General features: G+C 37.8%; 1 protein-coding gene across 4 annotated transcripts in view; it reads right to left on the reverse strand.

The window, feature by feature from the left end:
* Positions 1-10039: 10039 nt before the first annotated feature.
* AGK (acylglycerol kinase) overlaps positions 10040-19998 on the reverse strand; it is a 47665-nt gene continuing 37706 nt past the window's right edge. For 2 of the 4 annotated variants that reach the window (XM_072145212.1, XM_072145210.1), the window contains exons 10-16: positions 19898-19977; positions 19140-19197; positions 14877-15027; positions 14534-14631; positions 12961-13031; positions 12782-12866; positions 10041-11011 (exon numbers count right to left, since the gene is read on the reverse strand). In XM_072145212.1, coding sequence (XP_072001313.1) covers positions 10868-11011; positions 12782-12866; positions 12961-13031; positions 14534-14631; positions 14877-15027; positions 19140-19197; positions 19898-19977 — 687 coding nt within the window. In that variant the 3' untranslated portion in view covers positions 10041-10867. Of the gene's footprint in view, positions 11012-12781; positions 12867-12960; positions 13032-14533; positions 14632-14876; positions 15028-19139; positions 19198-19897; positions 19978-19998 lie in introns of all 4 variants that reach the window. The other 2 variants (XM_072145209.1, XM_072145211.1) reach the window with 2 other exon arrangements.

Here is a 19998-nt window from a genome sequence, read left to right on the forward strand (position 1 = left end):
TTTAAGGCTACGGTACGTATTAAAAAAAAATAAAAAAAAAAAAAATATATATATATATATATATATTAGTATACAGCACTAATGTGGACATGTATGTTTCCAAGGTGACAGACTACAAACACATTGTGTGTAGTCTGATCCTATATTATTTTCAGATTCAAAAAAAAAAAAAAAAAAGTGGGTCAGACTACACCTGGGGTTGGTTTGTAGTCAGAGATAATGGAAACGCATAGCTCTGCATAGGAGCTGCATACAGGAAGCCGAATTATATGTAGCATCGCACTAATGGGTGAAGATAAAACACAAAGAAAAAGTCTGCAGAGGAGCTGTGTACACAAAACGGTAGAGAACTGCAGTAGTTGCTGCATTAGAGCGGCATAAACTGGGTGCAGAAGTACCTACCTGAAATATCCACCACCCCCACCCATATACATTCCTATAGTGTCTCCTGCTCACTGTATGTATATATTGTGCCTGTGGCCTACGCCGTGTATATACTGTACGTGTCCTACAGGGGATTCACCAAGGACCAAGACTCTTCATGGACACAACTACAGAACCACAAACACTGGAGAATATGGACTGGATTTTATACATGTATAAGGAAGATGAAGGAAATGTAATAAATATAATGTCTATTAATACACTGAACCAGGTGTCTGCGTGTTATTGTACTGCCCGCTATGTACATCAATATAACTACTATAATACTGCCCCCTATGTACAGGAATATAACTACTATAATACTGCCCCCTATGTACAAGAATATAACTACTATAATACTGCCCCCTATGTACAGGAATATAACTGCTATAATACTGCCCCCTATGTACAGGAATATAACTACTATAATACTGCCTCCTATGTACAAGAATATAACTACTATAATACTGCCACCAATGTACAAGAATATAATTACTATAATACTGCCCCCTATGTACAGGAATATAACTACTATAATACTGCCCCCTATGTACAAGAATATAACTACTATAATACTGCCCCCTATGTACAAGAATATAACTACTATAATACTGCCCCCTATGTACAAGAATATAACTACTATAATACAGCCCCCTATGTACAGGAATATAACTACTATAATACTGCCCCCTATGTACAAGAATATAACTACTATAATACTGCCCCCTATGTACAGGAATATAACTACTATAATACTGCCCCCTATGTACAAGAATATAACTACTATAATACTGCCCCCTATGTACAGGAATATAACTGCTATAATACTGCCCCCTATGTACAGGAATATAACTGCTATAATACTGCCCCCTATGTACAAGAATATAACTACTATAATACTGCCTCCTATGTACAAGAATATAACTACGTATGTACAGGAATATAACTACTATAATACTGCCCCCTATGTACAGGAATATAACTACTATAATACTGCCCCCTATGTACAGGAATATAACTACTATAATACTGCCCCCTATGTACAAGAATATAACTGCTATAATACTGCCCCCTATGTACAGGAATATAACTGCTATAATACTGCCCCCTATGTACAAGAATATAACTACTATAATACTGCCTCCTATGTACAAGAATATAACTACGTATGTACAGGAATATAACTACTATAATACTGCCCCCTATGTACAAGAATATAACTACTATAATACTGCCCCCTATGTACAGGAATATAACTACTATAATACTGCCCCCTATGTACAGGAATATAACTACTATAATACTGCCCCCTATGTACAAGAATATAACTACTATAATACTGCCCCCTATGTACAGGAATATAACTGCTATAATACTGCCCCCTATGTACAGGAATATAACTGCTATAATACTCCCCCTATGTACAGGAATATAACTACTATAATACTGCCCCCTATGTACAAGAATATAACTACTATAATACTGCCTCCTATGTACAAGAATATAACTACGTATGTACAGGAATATAACTACTATAATACTGCCCCCTATGTACAAGAATATAACTACTATAATACTGCCCCCTATGTACAGGAATATAACTACTATAATACTGCCCCCTATGTACAGGAATATAACTACTATAATACTGCCCCCTATGTACAAGAATATAACTGCTATAATACTGCCCCCTATGTACAGGAATATAACTGCTATAATACTGCCCCCTATGTACAAGAATATAACTACTATAATACTGCCTCCTATGTACAAGAATATAACTACTATAATACTGCCCCCTATGTACAAGAATATAACTACTATAATACTGCCCCCTATGTACAGGAATATAACTGCTATAATACTGCCCCCTATGTACAAGAATATAACTACGTATGTACAAGAATATAACTACTATAATACTGCCCCCTATGTACAAGAATATAACTACTATAATACTGCCTCCTATGTACAAGAATATAACTACTATAATACTGCCCCCTATGTACAAGAATATAACTACTATAATACTGCCCCCTATGTACAGGAATATAACTGCTATAATACTGCCTCCTATGTACAAGAATATAACTACGTATGTACAAGAATATAACTACTATAATACTGCCCCCTATGTACAAGAATATAACTACTATAATACTGCCTCCTATGTACAAGAATATAACTACTATAATACTGCCCCCTATGTACAAGAATATAACTACTATAATACTGCCTCCTATGTACAAGAATATAACTACGTATGTACAGGAATATAACTACTATAATACTGCCCCCTATGTACAAGAATATAACTACTATAATACTGCCCCCTATGTACAGGAATATAACTACTATAATACTGCCCCCTATGTACAGGAATATAACTACTATAATACTGCCCCCTATGTACAAGAATATAACTACTATAATACTGCCCCCTATGTACAAGAATATAACTACTATAATACTGCCTCCTATGTACAAGAATATAACTACTATAATACTGTCTCCTATGTACAAGAATATAACTACGTATGTACAAGAATATAACTACTATAATACTGCCCCCTATGTACAGGAATATAACTACTATAATACTGCCCCCTATGTACAAGAATATAACTACTATAATACTGCCTCCTATGTACAAGAATATAACTACTATAATACTGCCCCCTATGTACAAGAATATAACTACTATAATACTGCCCCCTATGTACAAGAATATAACTACATAGCGGGCAGTATTATAGTACAGGAATATAACTACTATAATACTGCCCGCTATGTACAGGAATATAACTACTATAATACTGCCTCCTATGTACAGGGATATAACTACTATAATACTGCCCCCTATGTACAAGAATATAACTACTATAATACTGCCCACTATGTACAAGAATATAACTACGTATGTACAAGAATATAACTACTATAATACTGTCTCCTATGTACAAGAATATAACTACTATAATACTGCCCCCTATGTACAAGAATATAACTACTATAATACTGCCCCCTATGTACAGGAATATAACTACTATAATACTGCCCCCTATGTACAGGAATATAACTACTATAATACTGCCCCCTATGTACAGGAATATAACTACTATAATACTGCCCCCTATGTACAAGAATATAACTACTATAATACTGCCCACTATGTACAAGAATATAACTACGTATGTACAAGAATATAACTACTATAATACTGTCTCCTATGTACAAGAATATAACTACTATAATACTGCCCCCTATGTACAAGAATATAACTACTATAATACTGCCCCCTATGTACAAGAATATAACTACTATAATACTGCCTCCTATGTACAAGAATATAACTACGTATGTACAAGAATATAACTACTATAATACTGCCCCCTATGTACAAGAATATAACTACTATAATACTGCCCGCTATGTACAGGAATATAACTACTATAATACTGCCCCCTATGTACAAGAATATAACTACTATAATACTGCCCCTATGTACAAGAATATAACTACGTATGTACAGGAATATAACTACTATAATACTGCCCCCTATGTACAAGAATATAACTACTATAATACTGCCCCCTATGTACAAGAATATAACTACTATAATACTGCCCGCTATGTACAGGAATATAACTACTATAATACTGCCCGCTATGTACAGGAATATAACTACTATAATACTGCCCCCTATGTACAAGAATATAACTACTATAATACTGCCCCCTATGTACAAGAATATAACTACTATAATACTGCCCACTATGTACAAGAATATAACTACGTATGTACAAGAATATAACTACTATAATACTGTCTCCTATGTACAAGAATATAACTACTATAATACTGCCCCCTATGTACAAGAATATAACTACTATAATACTGCCCCCTATGTACAAGAATATAACTACTATAATACTGCCTCCTATGTACAAGAATATAACTACTATAATACAGCCCCCTATGTACAAGAATATAACTACTATAATACTGCCCCTTATGTACAGGAATATAACTACTATAATACTGCCCCCTATGTACAAGAATATAACTACTATAATACAGCCCCCGATGTACAAGAATATAACTACTATAATACAGCCTCCTATGTACAAGAATATAACTACTATAATACTGCCTCCTATGTACAAGAATATAACTACTATAATACTGCCCCCTATGTACAAGAATATAACTACTATAATACTGCCCCCTATGTACAAGAATATAACTACTATAATACTGCCCCTATGTACAGGACTATAACTACTATAATACAGCCCCCTATGTACAAGAATATAACTACTATAATACTGCCTCCTATGTACAAGAACATAACTACTATAATACTGCCCCCTATGTACAAGAATATAACTACTATAATACTGCCCCCTATGTACAGGAATATAACTACTATAATACTGCCCCCTATGTACAAGAATATAACTACTATAATACTGCCCACTATGTACAAGAATATAACTACTATAATACTGCCCCCTATGTACAAGAATATAACTACTATAATACTGCCCCCTATGTACAAGAATATAACTACTATAATACTGCCCACTATGTACAAGAATATAACTACGTATGTACAAGAATATAACTACTATAATACTGTCTCCTATGTACAAGAATATAACTACTATAATACTGCCCCCTATGTACAAGAATATAACTACTATAATACTGCCCCCTATGTACAGGAATATAACTACTATAATACTGCCCCCTATGTACAGGAATATAACTACTATAATACTGCCCCCTATGTACAGGAATATAACTACTATAATACTGCCCCCTATGTACAAGAATATAACTACTATAATACTGCCCCCTATGTACAGGAATATAACTGCTATAATACTCCCCCTATGTACAGGAATATAACTACTATAATACTGCCCCCTATGTACAAGAATATAACTACTATAATACTGCCTCCTATGTACAAGAATATAACTACGTATGTACAGGAATATAACTACTATAATACTGCCCCCTATGTACAAGAATATAACTACTATAATACTGCCCCCTATGTACAGGAATATAACTACTATAATACTGCCCCCTATGTACAGGAATATAACTACTATAATACTGCCCCCTATGTACAAGAATATAACTACTATAATACTGCCCCCTATGTACAAGAATATAACTACTATAATACTGCCCCCTATGTACAGGAATATAACTGCTATAATACTGCCTCCTATGTACAAGAATATAACTACGTATGTACAGGAATATAACTACTATAATACTGCCCCCTATGTACAAGAATATAACTACTATAATACTGCCTCCTATGTACAAGAATATAACTACTATAATACTGTCTCCTATGTACAAGAATATAACTACGTATGTACAAGAATATAACTACTATAATACTGCCCCCTATGTACAGGAATATAACTACTATAATACTGCCCCCTATGTACAAGAATATAACTACTATAATACTGCCCCCTATGTACAAGAATATAACTACTATAATACTGCCCCCTATGTACAAGAATATAACTACATAGCGGGCAGTATTATAGTACAGGAATATAACTACTATAATACTGCCCGCTATGTACAGGAATATAACTACTATAATACTGCCTCCTATGTACAGGGATATAACTACTATAATACTGCCCCCTATGTACAAGAATATAACTACTATAATACTGCCCACTATGTACAAGAATATAACTACGTATGTACAAGAATATAACTACTATAATACTGTCTCCTATGTACAAGAATATAACTACTATAATACTGCCCCCTATGTACAAGAATATAACTACTATAATACTGCCCCCTATGTACAGGAATATAACTACTATAATACTGCCCCCTATGTACAGGAATATAACTACTATAATACTGCCCCCTATGTACAGGAATATAACTACTATAATACTGCCCCCTATGTACAAGAATATAACTACTATAATACTGCCCCCTATGTACAAGAATATAACTACTATAATACTGCCTCCTATGTACAAGAATATAACTACTATAATACTGCCCCCTATGTACAAGAATATAACTACTATAATACTGCCCCCTATGTACAGGAATATAACTACTATAATACTGCCCCCTATGTACAAGAATATAACTACTATAATACTGCCCCTATGTACAAGAATATAACTACGTATGTACAAGAATATAACTACTATAATACTGCCCCCTATGTACAAGAATATAACTACTATAATACTGCCCGCTATGTACAGGAATATAACTACTATAATACTGCCCCCTATGTACAAGAATATAACTACTATAATACTGCCCCTATGTACAAGAATATAACTACGTATGTACAGGAATATAACTACTATAATACTGCCCCCTATGTACAAGAATATAACTACTATAATACTGCCCCCTATGTACAAGAATATAACTACTATAATACTGCCCGCTATGTACAGGAATATAACTACTATAATACTGCCCGCTATGTACAGGAATATAACTACTATAATACTGCCCCCTATGTACAAGAATATAACTACTATAATACTGCCCCCTATGTACAAGAATATAACTACTATAATACTGCCCACTATGTACAAGAATATAACTACGTATGTACAAGAATATAACTACTATAATACTGTCTCCTATGTACAAGAATATAACTACTATAATACTGCCCCCTATGTACAAGAATATAACTACTATAATACTGCCCCCTATGTACAAGAATATAACTACTATAATACTGCCTCCTATGTACAAGAATATAACTACTATAATACAGCCCCCTATGTACAAGAATATAACTACTATAATACTGCCCCTTATGTACAGGAATATAACTACTATAATACTGCCCCCTATGTACAAGAATATAACTACTATAATACAGCCCCCGATGTACAAGAATATAACTACTATAATACAGCCTCCTATGTACAAGAATATAACTACTATAATACAGCCCCCGATGTACAAGAATATAACTACTATAATACAGCCTCCTATGTACAAGAATATAACTACTATAATACTGCCTCCTATGTACAAGAATATAACTACTATAATACTGCCCCCTATGTACAAGAATATAACTACTATAATACTGCCCCCTATGTACAAGAATATAACTACTATAATACTGCCCCTATGTACAGGACTATAACTACTATAATACAGCCCCCTATGTACAAGAATATAACTACTATAATACTGCCTCCTATGTACAAGAATATAACTACTATAATACTGCCCCCTATGTACAAGAATATAACTACTATAATACTGCCCCCTATGTACAGGAATATAACTACTATAATACTGCCCCCTATGTACAAGAATATAACTACTATAATACTGCCCACTATGTACAAGAATATAACTACTATAATACTGCCCCCTATGTACAAGAATATAACTACTATAATACTGCCCCCTATGTACAAGAATATAACTACTATAATACTGCCCCCTATGTACAAGAATATAACTACTATAATACTGCCCCCTATGTACAGGAATATAACTACTATAATACTGTCTCCTATGTACAAGAATATAACTACTATAATACTGCCCCCTATGTACAAGAATATAACTACTATAATACAGCCCCCTATGTACAAGAATATAACTACTATAATACTGCCCCCTATGTACAGGAATATAACTACTATAATACTGCCCCCTATGTACCGGAATATAACTACTATAATACTGCCCCCTATGTACCGGAATATAACTACTATAATACTGCCCCTATGTACAGGAATATAACTACTATAATACTGCCCCTTATGTACAAGAATATAACTACTATAATACTGCCCCCTATGTACAAGAATATAACTACTATAATACTGCCCCCTATGTACAGGAATATAACTACTATAATACTGCCCACTACGTACAGGAATATAACTACTATAATACTGCCCCCTATGTACAGGAATATAACTACTATAATACTGCCCCTATGTACAAGAATATAACTACTATAATACTGCCTCCTATGTACAAGAATATAACTACGTATGTACAGGAATATAACTACTATAATACTGCCCACTACGTACAGGAATATAACTACTATAATACTGCCCCCTATGTACAGGAATATAACTACTATAATACTGCCCACTACGTACAGGAATATAACTACTATAATACTGCCCCCTATGTACAGGAATATAACTACTATAATACTGCCCCTATGTACAAGAATATAACTACTATAATACTGCCTCCTATGTACAAGAATATAACTACGTATGTACAGGAATATAACTACTATAATACTGCCCACTACGTACAGGAATATAACTACTATAATACTGCCCCCTATGTACAGGAATATAACTACTATAATACTGCCCCTATGTACAAGAATATAACTACTATAATACTGCCCTCTATGTACAAGAATATAACTACTATAATACTGCCCACTACGTACAAGAATATAACTACTATAATACTGCCCCCTATGTACAAGAATATAACTACTATAATACTGCCCACTACGTACAAGACTATAACTACTATAATACTGCCCCCTATGTACAAGAATATAACTACTATAATACTGCCCCCTATGTACAAGAATATAACTACTATAATACTGCCCCCTAAAATAAAATCCCATCATGCATCACAGTGAAGTGTCTCTCGGCACTTTTCAAGTAAAATAATCCATGCAGCTTTGGTTGTAACTAGAGTACTTTGCTCAGCAGATTAACCACGGCTTCATTATAATGAAAAAATATTCTTTACTGTACCTTTTAATTGCAACTTACCTCCAAGTCCAGGATCTCTGCTTGCTGTCGGTGAATACAGATATTCAAAGCCTTTAAGTATGTAAAACTGTTGAAGAACATTTGACAATTCCTATTCCCGTTCCATTACTGGGTCGGCGCCATCTGGTGGTCAGGGAATGGAAGTGGAGGGAGATGCAGGGACTGCACAGCAACTTGTCTTTAAGGTCACACCCCTTTAATGACATGAGAATACCCCTTTAAGACTCCAACCAATCCTGGTAATGGGTGGACTACCACCACCCGGGCGACCTCTAGCCTTGAAGGCGTGTCCTTTTAATGAACTTTTTCAGTGTATATAGAAATACCCCACCTCTTATTGTGTAGCTCCTCCTCCCTGACCCTTCGGGTCTGGACTCCAACAGATTTATCGGGTACAAAACATCCGCAGCAGATCTGTTAAGTAGTGCAAGTTGTCCAGGTCAGGCCATGCAGTGTGACTACTCCATCCCCATGTGCGCTCCAGAACCTCTTGTGTTGGATCGGACCAGATAGACAAGTCTTCATCTCTATGATACTTGGGCTCCTGACCCATCAGCTGCTTTCCTTGGACCAGTAACACCCCACAAAATTTACCCTCCCCACTCGACATTGGTCCTAACGCTAACAACACATCTACTCTATAATGTAAGTATATACATTCCGAACCCGAGAGGCGCCACTGTCACCAGGTAATCAGAGACATCAATTTTACACATCTATATATTCAATGGAGAACTGCCGGTATATACACGTATAAATATACTATATACAGAGGATGGGTAATTTATCTCTGCCTGTATATACACGTATACATATTCTATATACAGGGGACGGGTAATATATTACTGCCGGTATTTACACATATAAATATTCTATATACAGATGACAGGTAATATATTACTGCTGGTATATACGCATATAAATATTCTATATACAGCGTACGGGTGATATATCACTGACGGTGTATAGAGGTATAAATATTCTATATACAGAGGACAGGTAATATATTACTGCTGGTATATACACATATGTATATTCTACATACAGAGCACGGGTGATATATTACCGCTGGTATATATGTATAAATACATACATAGAATATATCTTTTAGACAATGATCCCTACATCTCTATTGGCTGTGGCTGAATGATCTCTCTCTCGGAGCAGACTTATGACTTTGCACAGCTGAGTTTGTTACAATTGTATCCAGAACACCCTTCATGATCCAAGATGCGTCTTATACAGTGTAACAAAATGGACAGGACTGAGATGTTGATGACTTTAGTCTCTATAAAGATCACTGATGCTATATATGTACAGGCACTGCGCGTATACTGCAGGCAGGTTATATATAATACATATCCTATACACTGTAGATGACCTCTTTATTAGCCTGTACAATGAGGCAGTACATATGTGCACACGCAGGGGCAGGCAGGTGTATACAAGTCTCTGTATAATGAAGTCCAGGAGATAAGTCCACAAACCTTACGATCTGAGGACCTTCCCATAAGATGTACGGCTCCTTCAGTCTGACTTATCATTGGAAGCTCCTCAGCACATCAAGGGTGCGACAATACAGGACGGACACTCCCAGGCAGATAGACAGGATGCTCCTCCCCCGGTTATGTACTTGCTGGCGAGCTCTGGGTAAGCTTTACTTTTTGGGATGGATGGCAGAAGAAGCGCAACCTCCTGGGCAGAAGCGTCACCTCTACAGACATGGCGTCGTACTCCTCCGAGTCTATGCTGAAGTGACCCGCGGTGCCCTGCGCAAAAAAGCAAAAGGAATGCTTCATCACTGTAGGTATACTTTGTGTAAGTGTGATCCTCACTGCACTGGTATATGCTGTATATGTTTAGTCATTGCTACAGGTCTATTACTGCCGGTATATACTGCATATGTGTATTCAGCACTGCAGGTATATTACTGCCGCTATATACTGTATATGTGTATTCAGCACTGCAGGTATATTACTGCCGGTATATACTGTATGTGTGTATTCAGCACTGCAGGTATATTACTGCCGGTATATACTGTATGTGTGTATTCAGCACTGCAGGTATATTACTGCCGTTATATACTGTATATGTGTATTCAGCACTGCAGGTATATTACTGCCGGTATATACTGTATGTGTGTATTCAGCACTGCAGGTATATTACTGCCGGTATATACTGTATGTGTGTATTCAGCACTGCAGGTATATTACTGCCGGTATATACTGTATGTGTGTATTCAGCACTGCAGGTATATTACTGCCGGTATATACTGTATATGTGTATTCAGCACTGCGGGTATATTACTGCCGGTATATACTGTATATGTGTATTCATCACTGCGGGTATATTATTACCGGTATATACTGTATATGTGTATTCATCACTGCAGGTATATTACTGCTGGTATATACTGTATATGTGTATTCATCACTGCAGGTATATTACTGCTGGTATATACTGTATATGTGTATTCATCACTGCAGGTATATTACTGCTGGTATATACTGTATATGTGTATTCAGCACTGCAGGTATATTACTGTTGGTATATATGTGTATTCTATACACTTAAGACAGGAAATAAACCACTAGACCCTTGTGTGCAGTCAGTGAATGATCAGTCACAGTACAGAATCGATGACACATAATAATAATAATTCTTTATTTATATAGCGCACACAGGTTACGCAGCGCTGCACAAGCATGTCAAATTGGTCCCTGTCCCCATGGGGCTCACAATGTAAACAACCTACCAGTATGTTTTTGGAGTGTGGGAGGAAATCGGAGTACCCGGAGGAAACCCACGCAAACACGGAGAGAACATACAAACTCTTTGCAGATGGGATTCGAACCCAGGACCCCAGTGCTGCAAGGCAGAAGTGCTACCCACTCAGCCACCGTGCCGCCCTCACATGACACATTGTAACAAACCATCAGATCAGGGCTAATATTTTGTCTACTCGTGTGTTGGTTAGAATATATTTTACATATTCTTGCATTTAAAAGTGCATCTGGGTGTCCTCACACAGCTGTGCTATTATCTCTCTACATTTATCAGATTTCCTCTTCCCAGAGTGAAAACGATAGTAAGCTCCTAGTTGGATACTTCAGAAGACACTTGAAACAGAGGGAAGGGGCTGTCAGGCAGTTCACTGCACAGAACTAAAAGCACAGCAGTGTGAGGACACACCCACAGTATAGTGCTGGAATATAAATCCATATTTCACAACCCGACTGCTACTAACATCACACACAGAGCTATGATTACACAACTATACCCAGCACTGACTGCAGAGAGCACAGAGCACAGCAGTGTGAGGACACACCCACAGTATAGTGCTGGAATATAAATCCATATTTCACAACCGGACTGCTGCTAACATCACAAACAAAGCTATGATTACACAACTATACCCAGCACTGACTGCAGAGAGCACAGAGCACAGCAGTGTGAGGACACACCCCAAATACAATCCTGCAATATAAATACACATTTCATAGTCCTGCTGCTACTAACAACATATACAATGAGCTTACCTCCGGGAGCTGGACGTTACAGCGGCTGACCTGCAGGACCTGGGCGCCCTTAGGGCAAAGCTGTGGATTCTGCGTCTTCTCCACTCTAAAAAATATAAAAGAGTAGCAGAGATTCCTGACATCCTCTGTGCTGCAGTGACACTTTCCTCCAAGACCCTCAAGTTTGTGTGTCGACTTACCCCAGACTAATGAATTCGGACTTGCTGATGGAGTCCGGTTCTATGCACACGCTCATGGAGTCCAAAGGTCGCTGCAAGATGAAGGTGTAAAGATGCAAATATTACACTGCAGCAAATACTCAGCTGTGACAAGTATTCGGCTTGTAAAATTGTGTCGTTCGCTGACCTAAAGGGAAACAGTCAGCGAGTCTGACCATTCAAAAATTAGGTAACCGTTTCATCACCAAGCTGCCAGGAACTGGAAAGATAAGTTCTTAGTTCCGCAGGGGCGGAGCTATTAGCAGTATTCAAATATCACTGGCAGTGATGGAGAAGCACAGAGGAAGCTGGAGCCAGTGGGGGCGGAGCATCGGTTTAACGAGAAAAGCTCTTGGCCTGGCACTAGTAATAAATGTGAACGGATTTCTATTGGAGGATTGTACTAGGGGCGTGTCCTCACACTGCTTTGCTCAGAGATCTCTGCCATGACCTACATCACAGCCTCTGTTTTAAGTGATTGCTGTAGTATCCAACCAGAATCCCACTACAGCTTTTTTTCAGAGTAGGTGGGGCAGGGCTACTGTGGAACAGTTGAATGAACAGAACACAGCAGTGTGAGGAAAAGTACACTACTGGTATAGAAATCCATGTTTCACAGCCCTGCTGCTACTAACTACACATACAAAGGTCTAATTAAACATCTCTCCAAGCAAAATATTTAATACTGCTGGCAGAGAACCAGGAGCAAAGCAAAGCTAGTACAATGGTGTAATGTAAATCCATATCTCACAGTCCTGCTGCTACTAACATCATACACAGAGGTCTACACACCGCCTCCAGGGACAGTTCTCTGTAGCCATGGTCCCTGGAGAGATGTGTAATCAGACTTTTTTATATGTTGTGAGTGGCAGCTGGACTGTGATATAAGGGGGTGTGTCCTCACACTGCTGTGCTCTTTGCTCTCTGTAGCCAGTGTTGGGTAATTACGCAGGAGAGATACATACATAAAAGGTACAATTATGCAAGTTAGTAGCAACAGGACTGTAAAATCTTGATCTATATTCTAGCATTTTACTGGGGGTCCTTAAACTGCTCTTCTCTGTGTACTTAATACTGGCTACATGGATCACAGAGCACAGCAGTGTGAGGACACATCTTCAGTACAATCCCGGAATATAAGTCCATATTTCACAGTCCTGCTGCTACTAACTTACATACATAAAGGTACAAATACACAAGTGAGTAGCAGCAGGACTGTGAAATATGGATTTATATTCCAGGATTGTACTGAAGATGTGTCCTCACACTGCTGTGCTCTGTGATCCAAGTAGCCAGTATTAGGTACACAGAGACCCCCAGTAAAATCCTAGAATATAGATCAAGATTTTACAGTCCTGTTGCTACTAACTTACATACATAAAAGGTACAATTATGCATCTCTCCTGGGGAATTACCCAACACTGGCTACAGAGAGCAAAGAGCACAGCAGTGTCAGGACACGCCCCCATAACAATCCTGCAATATAAAACCTTTTTTTTTTTTTTTTTTCCAATTAAAGATTTTATTTTTCCGCCTTATTGCTCCGCCTTCTTACCGTGAGGTCCGGTTGGAGGTTCTGTGTACTGATGGACAGTTCTACAGCGGAGAGCTGGGCTTCTTCCCAAGGCTCTGGGGCCACTTCTACGGGAAGCTCTGTGGATCATTAAAAAAAAACAAAAAAAACATGTATTTAAAAAGAAAACAATCAAAAATATTTGTTGTCCCTCCATTACTCCTCCTGGAAAGGTATTTAAAAAATCCAATAATAAGCCCCGAGGGAATGGCTTGGCAGCAGGTCCTCACACTGCTGGGCATATCTGAATATAAAATGCATTTAGTTTATGGTCAAACCTTCTGATAGATTAACCTGAACAGTGCCAAAGGGGTACAGGACTTACCTACTACAGGGGGTGACCAGTACCGGACCAGCCTGCGGTATAACCTGACGTGTAGAGGAGGTCGACCCGATAAGACATTAGGCTCTTCTTCAGGAGGTCGTTCTGTGGGCCCTAAGAAAAGGATGGAAGCCTCATGTCTCTGGGGCCACTCCTGTATAATACACCAAGTAACTGCATCAGTATTATAGTAGTTATATTCTTGTACATAGGGACAGTATTATAGTAGTTATATTCCTGTACATAGGGGGCAGTATTATAGTAGTTATATTCTTGTACATAGGGACAGTATTATAGTAGTTATATTCCTGTACATAGGGGGCAGTATTATAGTAGTTATATTCTTGTACATAGGGGGCAGTATTATAGTAGTTATATTCTTGTACATAGGGGGCAGTATTATAGTAGTTATATTCCTGTACATAGGGGGCAGTATTATAGTAGTTATATTCTTGTACATAGGGACAGTATTATAGTAGTTATATTCCTGTACATAGGGGCAGTATTATAGTAGTTATATTCTTGTACATAGGGGCAGTATTATAGTAGTTATATTCTTGTACATAGGGGCAGTATTATAGTAGTTATATTCCTGTACATAGGGGGCAGTATTATAGTAGTTATATTCTTGTACATAGGAGGCAGTATTATAGTAGTTATAGTCTTGTACATAGGGGGCAGTATTATAGTAGTTATATTCTTGTACATAGGGGGCAGTATTATAGTAGTTATATTCTTGTACATAGGGACAGTATTATAGTAGTTATATTCCTGTACATAGGGGGCAGTATTATAGTAGTTATATTCTTGTACATAGGGGGCAGTATTATAGTAGTTATATTCTTGTACATAGGGGGCAGTATTATAGTAGTTATATTCCTGTACATAGGGGGCAGTATTATAGTAGTTATATTCTTGTACATAGGGACAGTATTATAGTAGTTATATTCCTGTACATAGGGGCAGTATTATAGTAGTTATATTCTTGTACATAGGGGCAGTATTATAGTAGTTATATTCTTGTACATAGGGGCAGTATTATAGTAGTTATATTCCTGTACATAGGGGGCAGTATTATAGTAGTTATATTCTTGTACATAGGAGGCAGTATTATAGTAGTTATAGTCTTGTACATAGGGGGCAGTATTATAGTAGTTATATTCTTGTACATAGGGGGCAGTATTATAGTAGTTATATTCCTGTACATAGGGGGAAGTATTATAGTAGTTATATTCTTGTACATAGGAGGCAGTATTATAGTAGTTATATTCCTGTACATAGAGGGCAGTATTATAGTAGTTATATTCTTGTACATAGGGGGCAGTATTATAGTAGTTATAGTCTTGTACATAGGGGGCAGTATTATAGTAGTTATAGTCTTGTACATAGGGGGCAGTATTATAGTAGTTATAGTCTTGTACATAGGGGGCAGTATTATAGTAGTTATATTCCTGTACATAGGGGGCAGTATTATAGGAGTTATATTCTTGTACATAGGAGGCAGTATTATAGTAGTTATAGTCTTGTACATAGGGGGCAGTATTATAGTAGTTATAGTCTTGTACATAGGGGGCAGTATTATAGTAGTTATAGTCTTGTACATAGGGGGCAGTATTATAGTAGTTATAGTCTTGTACATAGGGGGCAGTATTATAGTAGTTATAGTCTTGTACATAGGGGGCAGTATTATAGTAGTTATATTCTTGTACATAGGGGGCAGTATTATAGTAGTTATATTCCTGTACATAGGGGGCAGTATTATAGTAGTTATATTCTTGTACATAGGGGGCAGTATTATAGTAGTTATATTCTTGTACATAGGGGGCAGTATTATAGTAGTTATATTCCTGTACATAGAGGAAGTATTATAGTAGTTATATTCTTGTACATAGGGGGCAGTATTATAGTAGTTATATTCTTGTACATAGGGGCAGTATTATAGTAGTTATATTCTTGTACATAGGGGGCAGTATTATAGTAGTTATATTCTTGTACATAGGGGGCAGTATTATAGTAGTTATATTCTTGTACATAGGGGGCAGTATTATAGTAGTTGTATTCTTGTACATAGGGGGCAGTATTATAGTAGTTATATTCTTGTACATAGGGGCAGTATTATAGTAGTTATATTCCTGTACATAGGGGGCAGTATTATAGTAGTTATATTCCTGTACATAGGGGGCAGTATTATAGTAGTTATATTCTTGTACATAGGGGGCAGTATTATAGTAGTTATATTCCTGTACATAGGGGGCAGTATTATAGTAGTTATATCCCTGTACATAGGGGACAGTATTATAGTAGTTATATTCTTGTACATAGGGGCAGTATTATAGTAGTTATATTCTTGTACATAGGGGGCAGTATTATAGTAGTTATATTCCTGTACATAGAGGAAGTATTATAGTAGTTATATTCTTGTACATAGGGGGCAGTATTATAGTAGTTATATTCTTGTACATAGGGGCAGTATTATAGTAGTTATATTCTTGTACATAGGGGGCAGTATTATAGTAGTTATATTCTTGTACATAGGGGGCAGTATTATAGTAGTTATATTCTTGTACATAGGGGGCAGTATTATAGTAGTTGTATTCTTGTACATAGGGGGCAGTATTATAGTAGTTATATTCTTGTACATAGGGGCAGTATTATAGTAGTTATATTCCTGTACATAGGGGGCAGTATTATAGTAGTTGTATTCTTGTACATAGGGGGCAGTATTATAGTAGTTATAGTCTTGTACATAGGGGGCAGTATTATAGTAGTTATAGTCTTGTACATAGGGGGCAGTATTATAGTAGTTATATTCTTGTACATAGGGGGCAGTATTATAGTAGTTATATTCTTGTACATAGGGGGCAGTATTATAGTAGTTGTATTCTTGTACATAGGGGGCAGTATTATAGTAGTTATATTCTTGTACATAGGGGGCAGTATTATAGTAGTTATATTCCTGTACATAGGGGGCAGTATTATAGCAGTTATATTCTTGTACATAGGGGGCAATATTATAGTAGTTATATTCTTGTACATAGGGGGCAGTATTATAGTAGTTATATTCCTGTACATAGGGGGCAGTATTATAGTAGTTATATTCTTGTACATAGGGGGCAGTATTATAGTAGTTATATTCCTGTACATAGGGGGCAGTATTATAGTAGTTATATTCTTGTACATAGGGGGCAGCATTATAGTAGTTATATTCTTGTACATAGGGGGCAGTATTATAGTAGTTATATTCTTGTACATAGGGGGCAGTATTATAGTAGTTATATTCTTGTACATAGGGGGCAGTATTATAGTAGTTATATTCTTGTACATAGGGGGCAGTATTATAGTAGTTATATTCTTGTACATAGGGGGCAGTATTATAGTAGTTATATTCTTGTACAAGGGGGCAGTATTATAGTAGTTATATTCTTGTACATAGGGGGCAGTATTATAGTAGTTATATTCTTGTACATAGGGGGCAGTATTATAGTAGTTATATTCCTGTACATAGGGGGCAGTATTATAGTAGTTATATTCCTGTACATAGGGGGCAGTATTATAGTAGTTATATTCTTGTATATAGGGGTCAGTATTATAGTAGTTATATTCCTGTACATAGGGGGCAGTATTATAGTAGTTATATTCCTGTACATAGGGGGCAGTATTATAGTAGTTATATTCCTGTACATAGGGGGCAGTATTATAGTAGTTATATTCTTGTACATATAGGGGGCAGTATTGTAGTAGTTATATTCCTGTACATAGGGGGCAGTATTATAGTAGTTATATTCTTGTACATAGGGGGCAGTATTATAGTAGTTATATTCTTGTACATAGGGGGCAGTATTATAGTAGCTATATTCTTGTACATAGGGGCAGTATTATAGTAGTTATATTCTTGTACATAGGGGGCAGTATTATAGTAGTTATATTCTTGTACATAGGGGCAGTATTATAGTAGTTATATTCCTGTACATAGGGGGCAGTATTATAGTAGTTATATTCCTGTACATAGGAGGCAGTATTATAGTAGTTATATTCCTGTACATAGGGGGCAGTATTATAGTAGTTATATTCCTGTACATAGGGGGCAGTATTATAGTAGTTATATTCCTGTACATAGGGGGCAGTATTATAGCGGTTATATCAGTATAACACGTATTGAGCAGTGTATATCAGGGGTTAAGCTCTCTCCTCTGGTGTCTTTGTGGCGCAGTATTACGGTATATGACACCTGGGATCGGTGTCCTAGATACACAGTCCGGTTCGCACCTTTAATGTACTGAATAAATGAGCCGCCCTCGTCTTCAGAGGCCCCAAATACCAATATCTGTGAGGGGGAAGGAGACAGAGAAGATGGAGACTGGTAAAGAGGGAGCAGTTACATTACATGGTGATAATAGAAGCAGCTATTTAGTCCTCGGCCTCCCGCAGTGGTCTGCAGGCAGTGCTGCGGGGTCACCCCTTTGATTGGGGTCTCGGTAAAATGCAGCGTGACGGTGGAGTTAATGGATATGTAGGAATGACACTGATACTGATGTGTGTTAAAGAGGAAACCCTCCAAAAAGAGTCTCTACAGCTTCACCTGCGGTGAACAGCGGTCACAGTGCTCCCACCACGCAGTAGCCAGCGGTCACCGCGTCCCCTCCCCGCAGCAGCCAGCGATCACCGCGTCCCCTCCCCGCAGTAGCCAGCGGTCACAGTGCTCCGACCCCGCAGCAGCCAGCGGTCACCGCGTCCCCTCCCCGCAGCAGCCAGCGGTCACCGCGTCCCCTCCCCGCAGCAGCCAGTGGTCACCGCGTCCCCTCCCCGCAGCAGCCAGCGGTCACCGCGTCCCCTCCCCGCAGCAGCCAGCGGTCACCGCGTCCCCTCCCCGCAGCAGCCAGCGGTCACCGCGTCCCCTCCCCGCAGCAGCCAGCGCTCTACTGTGCATAGAGGTCTCACCATTCAGAAGGGTTTAGGACTTATCCACCATTCAGGTTATGGGAAAGCTGGGTGTTACCGAAACCAGAGGTCATCCATAGACTTACTTGGTGGATTTTGCAGCGGCATCTCGATAACTGCCCCATCTCAACCCATTCAGGGCGAACACGGGCTGCTCCTGCTCCCCCTGCGGAAAGAGGCAAAAGTC

The sequence above is a fragment of the Engystomops pustulosus genome, chromosome 4 (assembly GCF_040894005.1).
Source record: "Engystomops pustulosus chromosome 4, aEngPut4.maternal, whole genome shotgun sequence".
In the NCBI taxonomy this organism is placed as follows: Eukaryota; Metazoa; Chordata; class Amphibia; order Anura; family Leptodactylidae; genus Engystomops; species Engystomops pustulosus.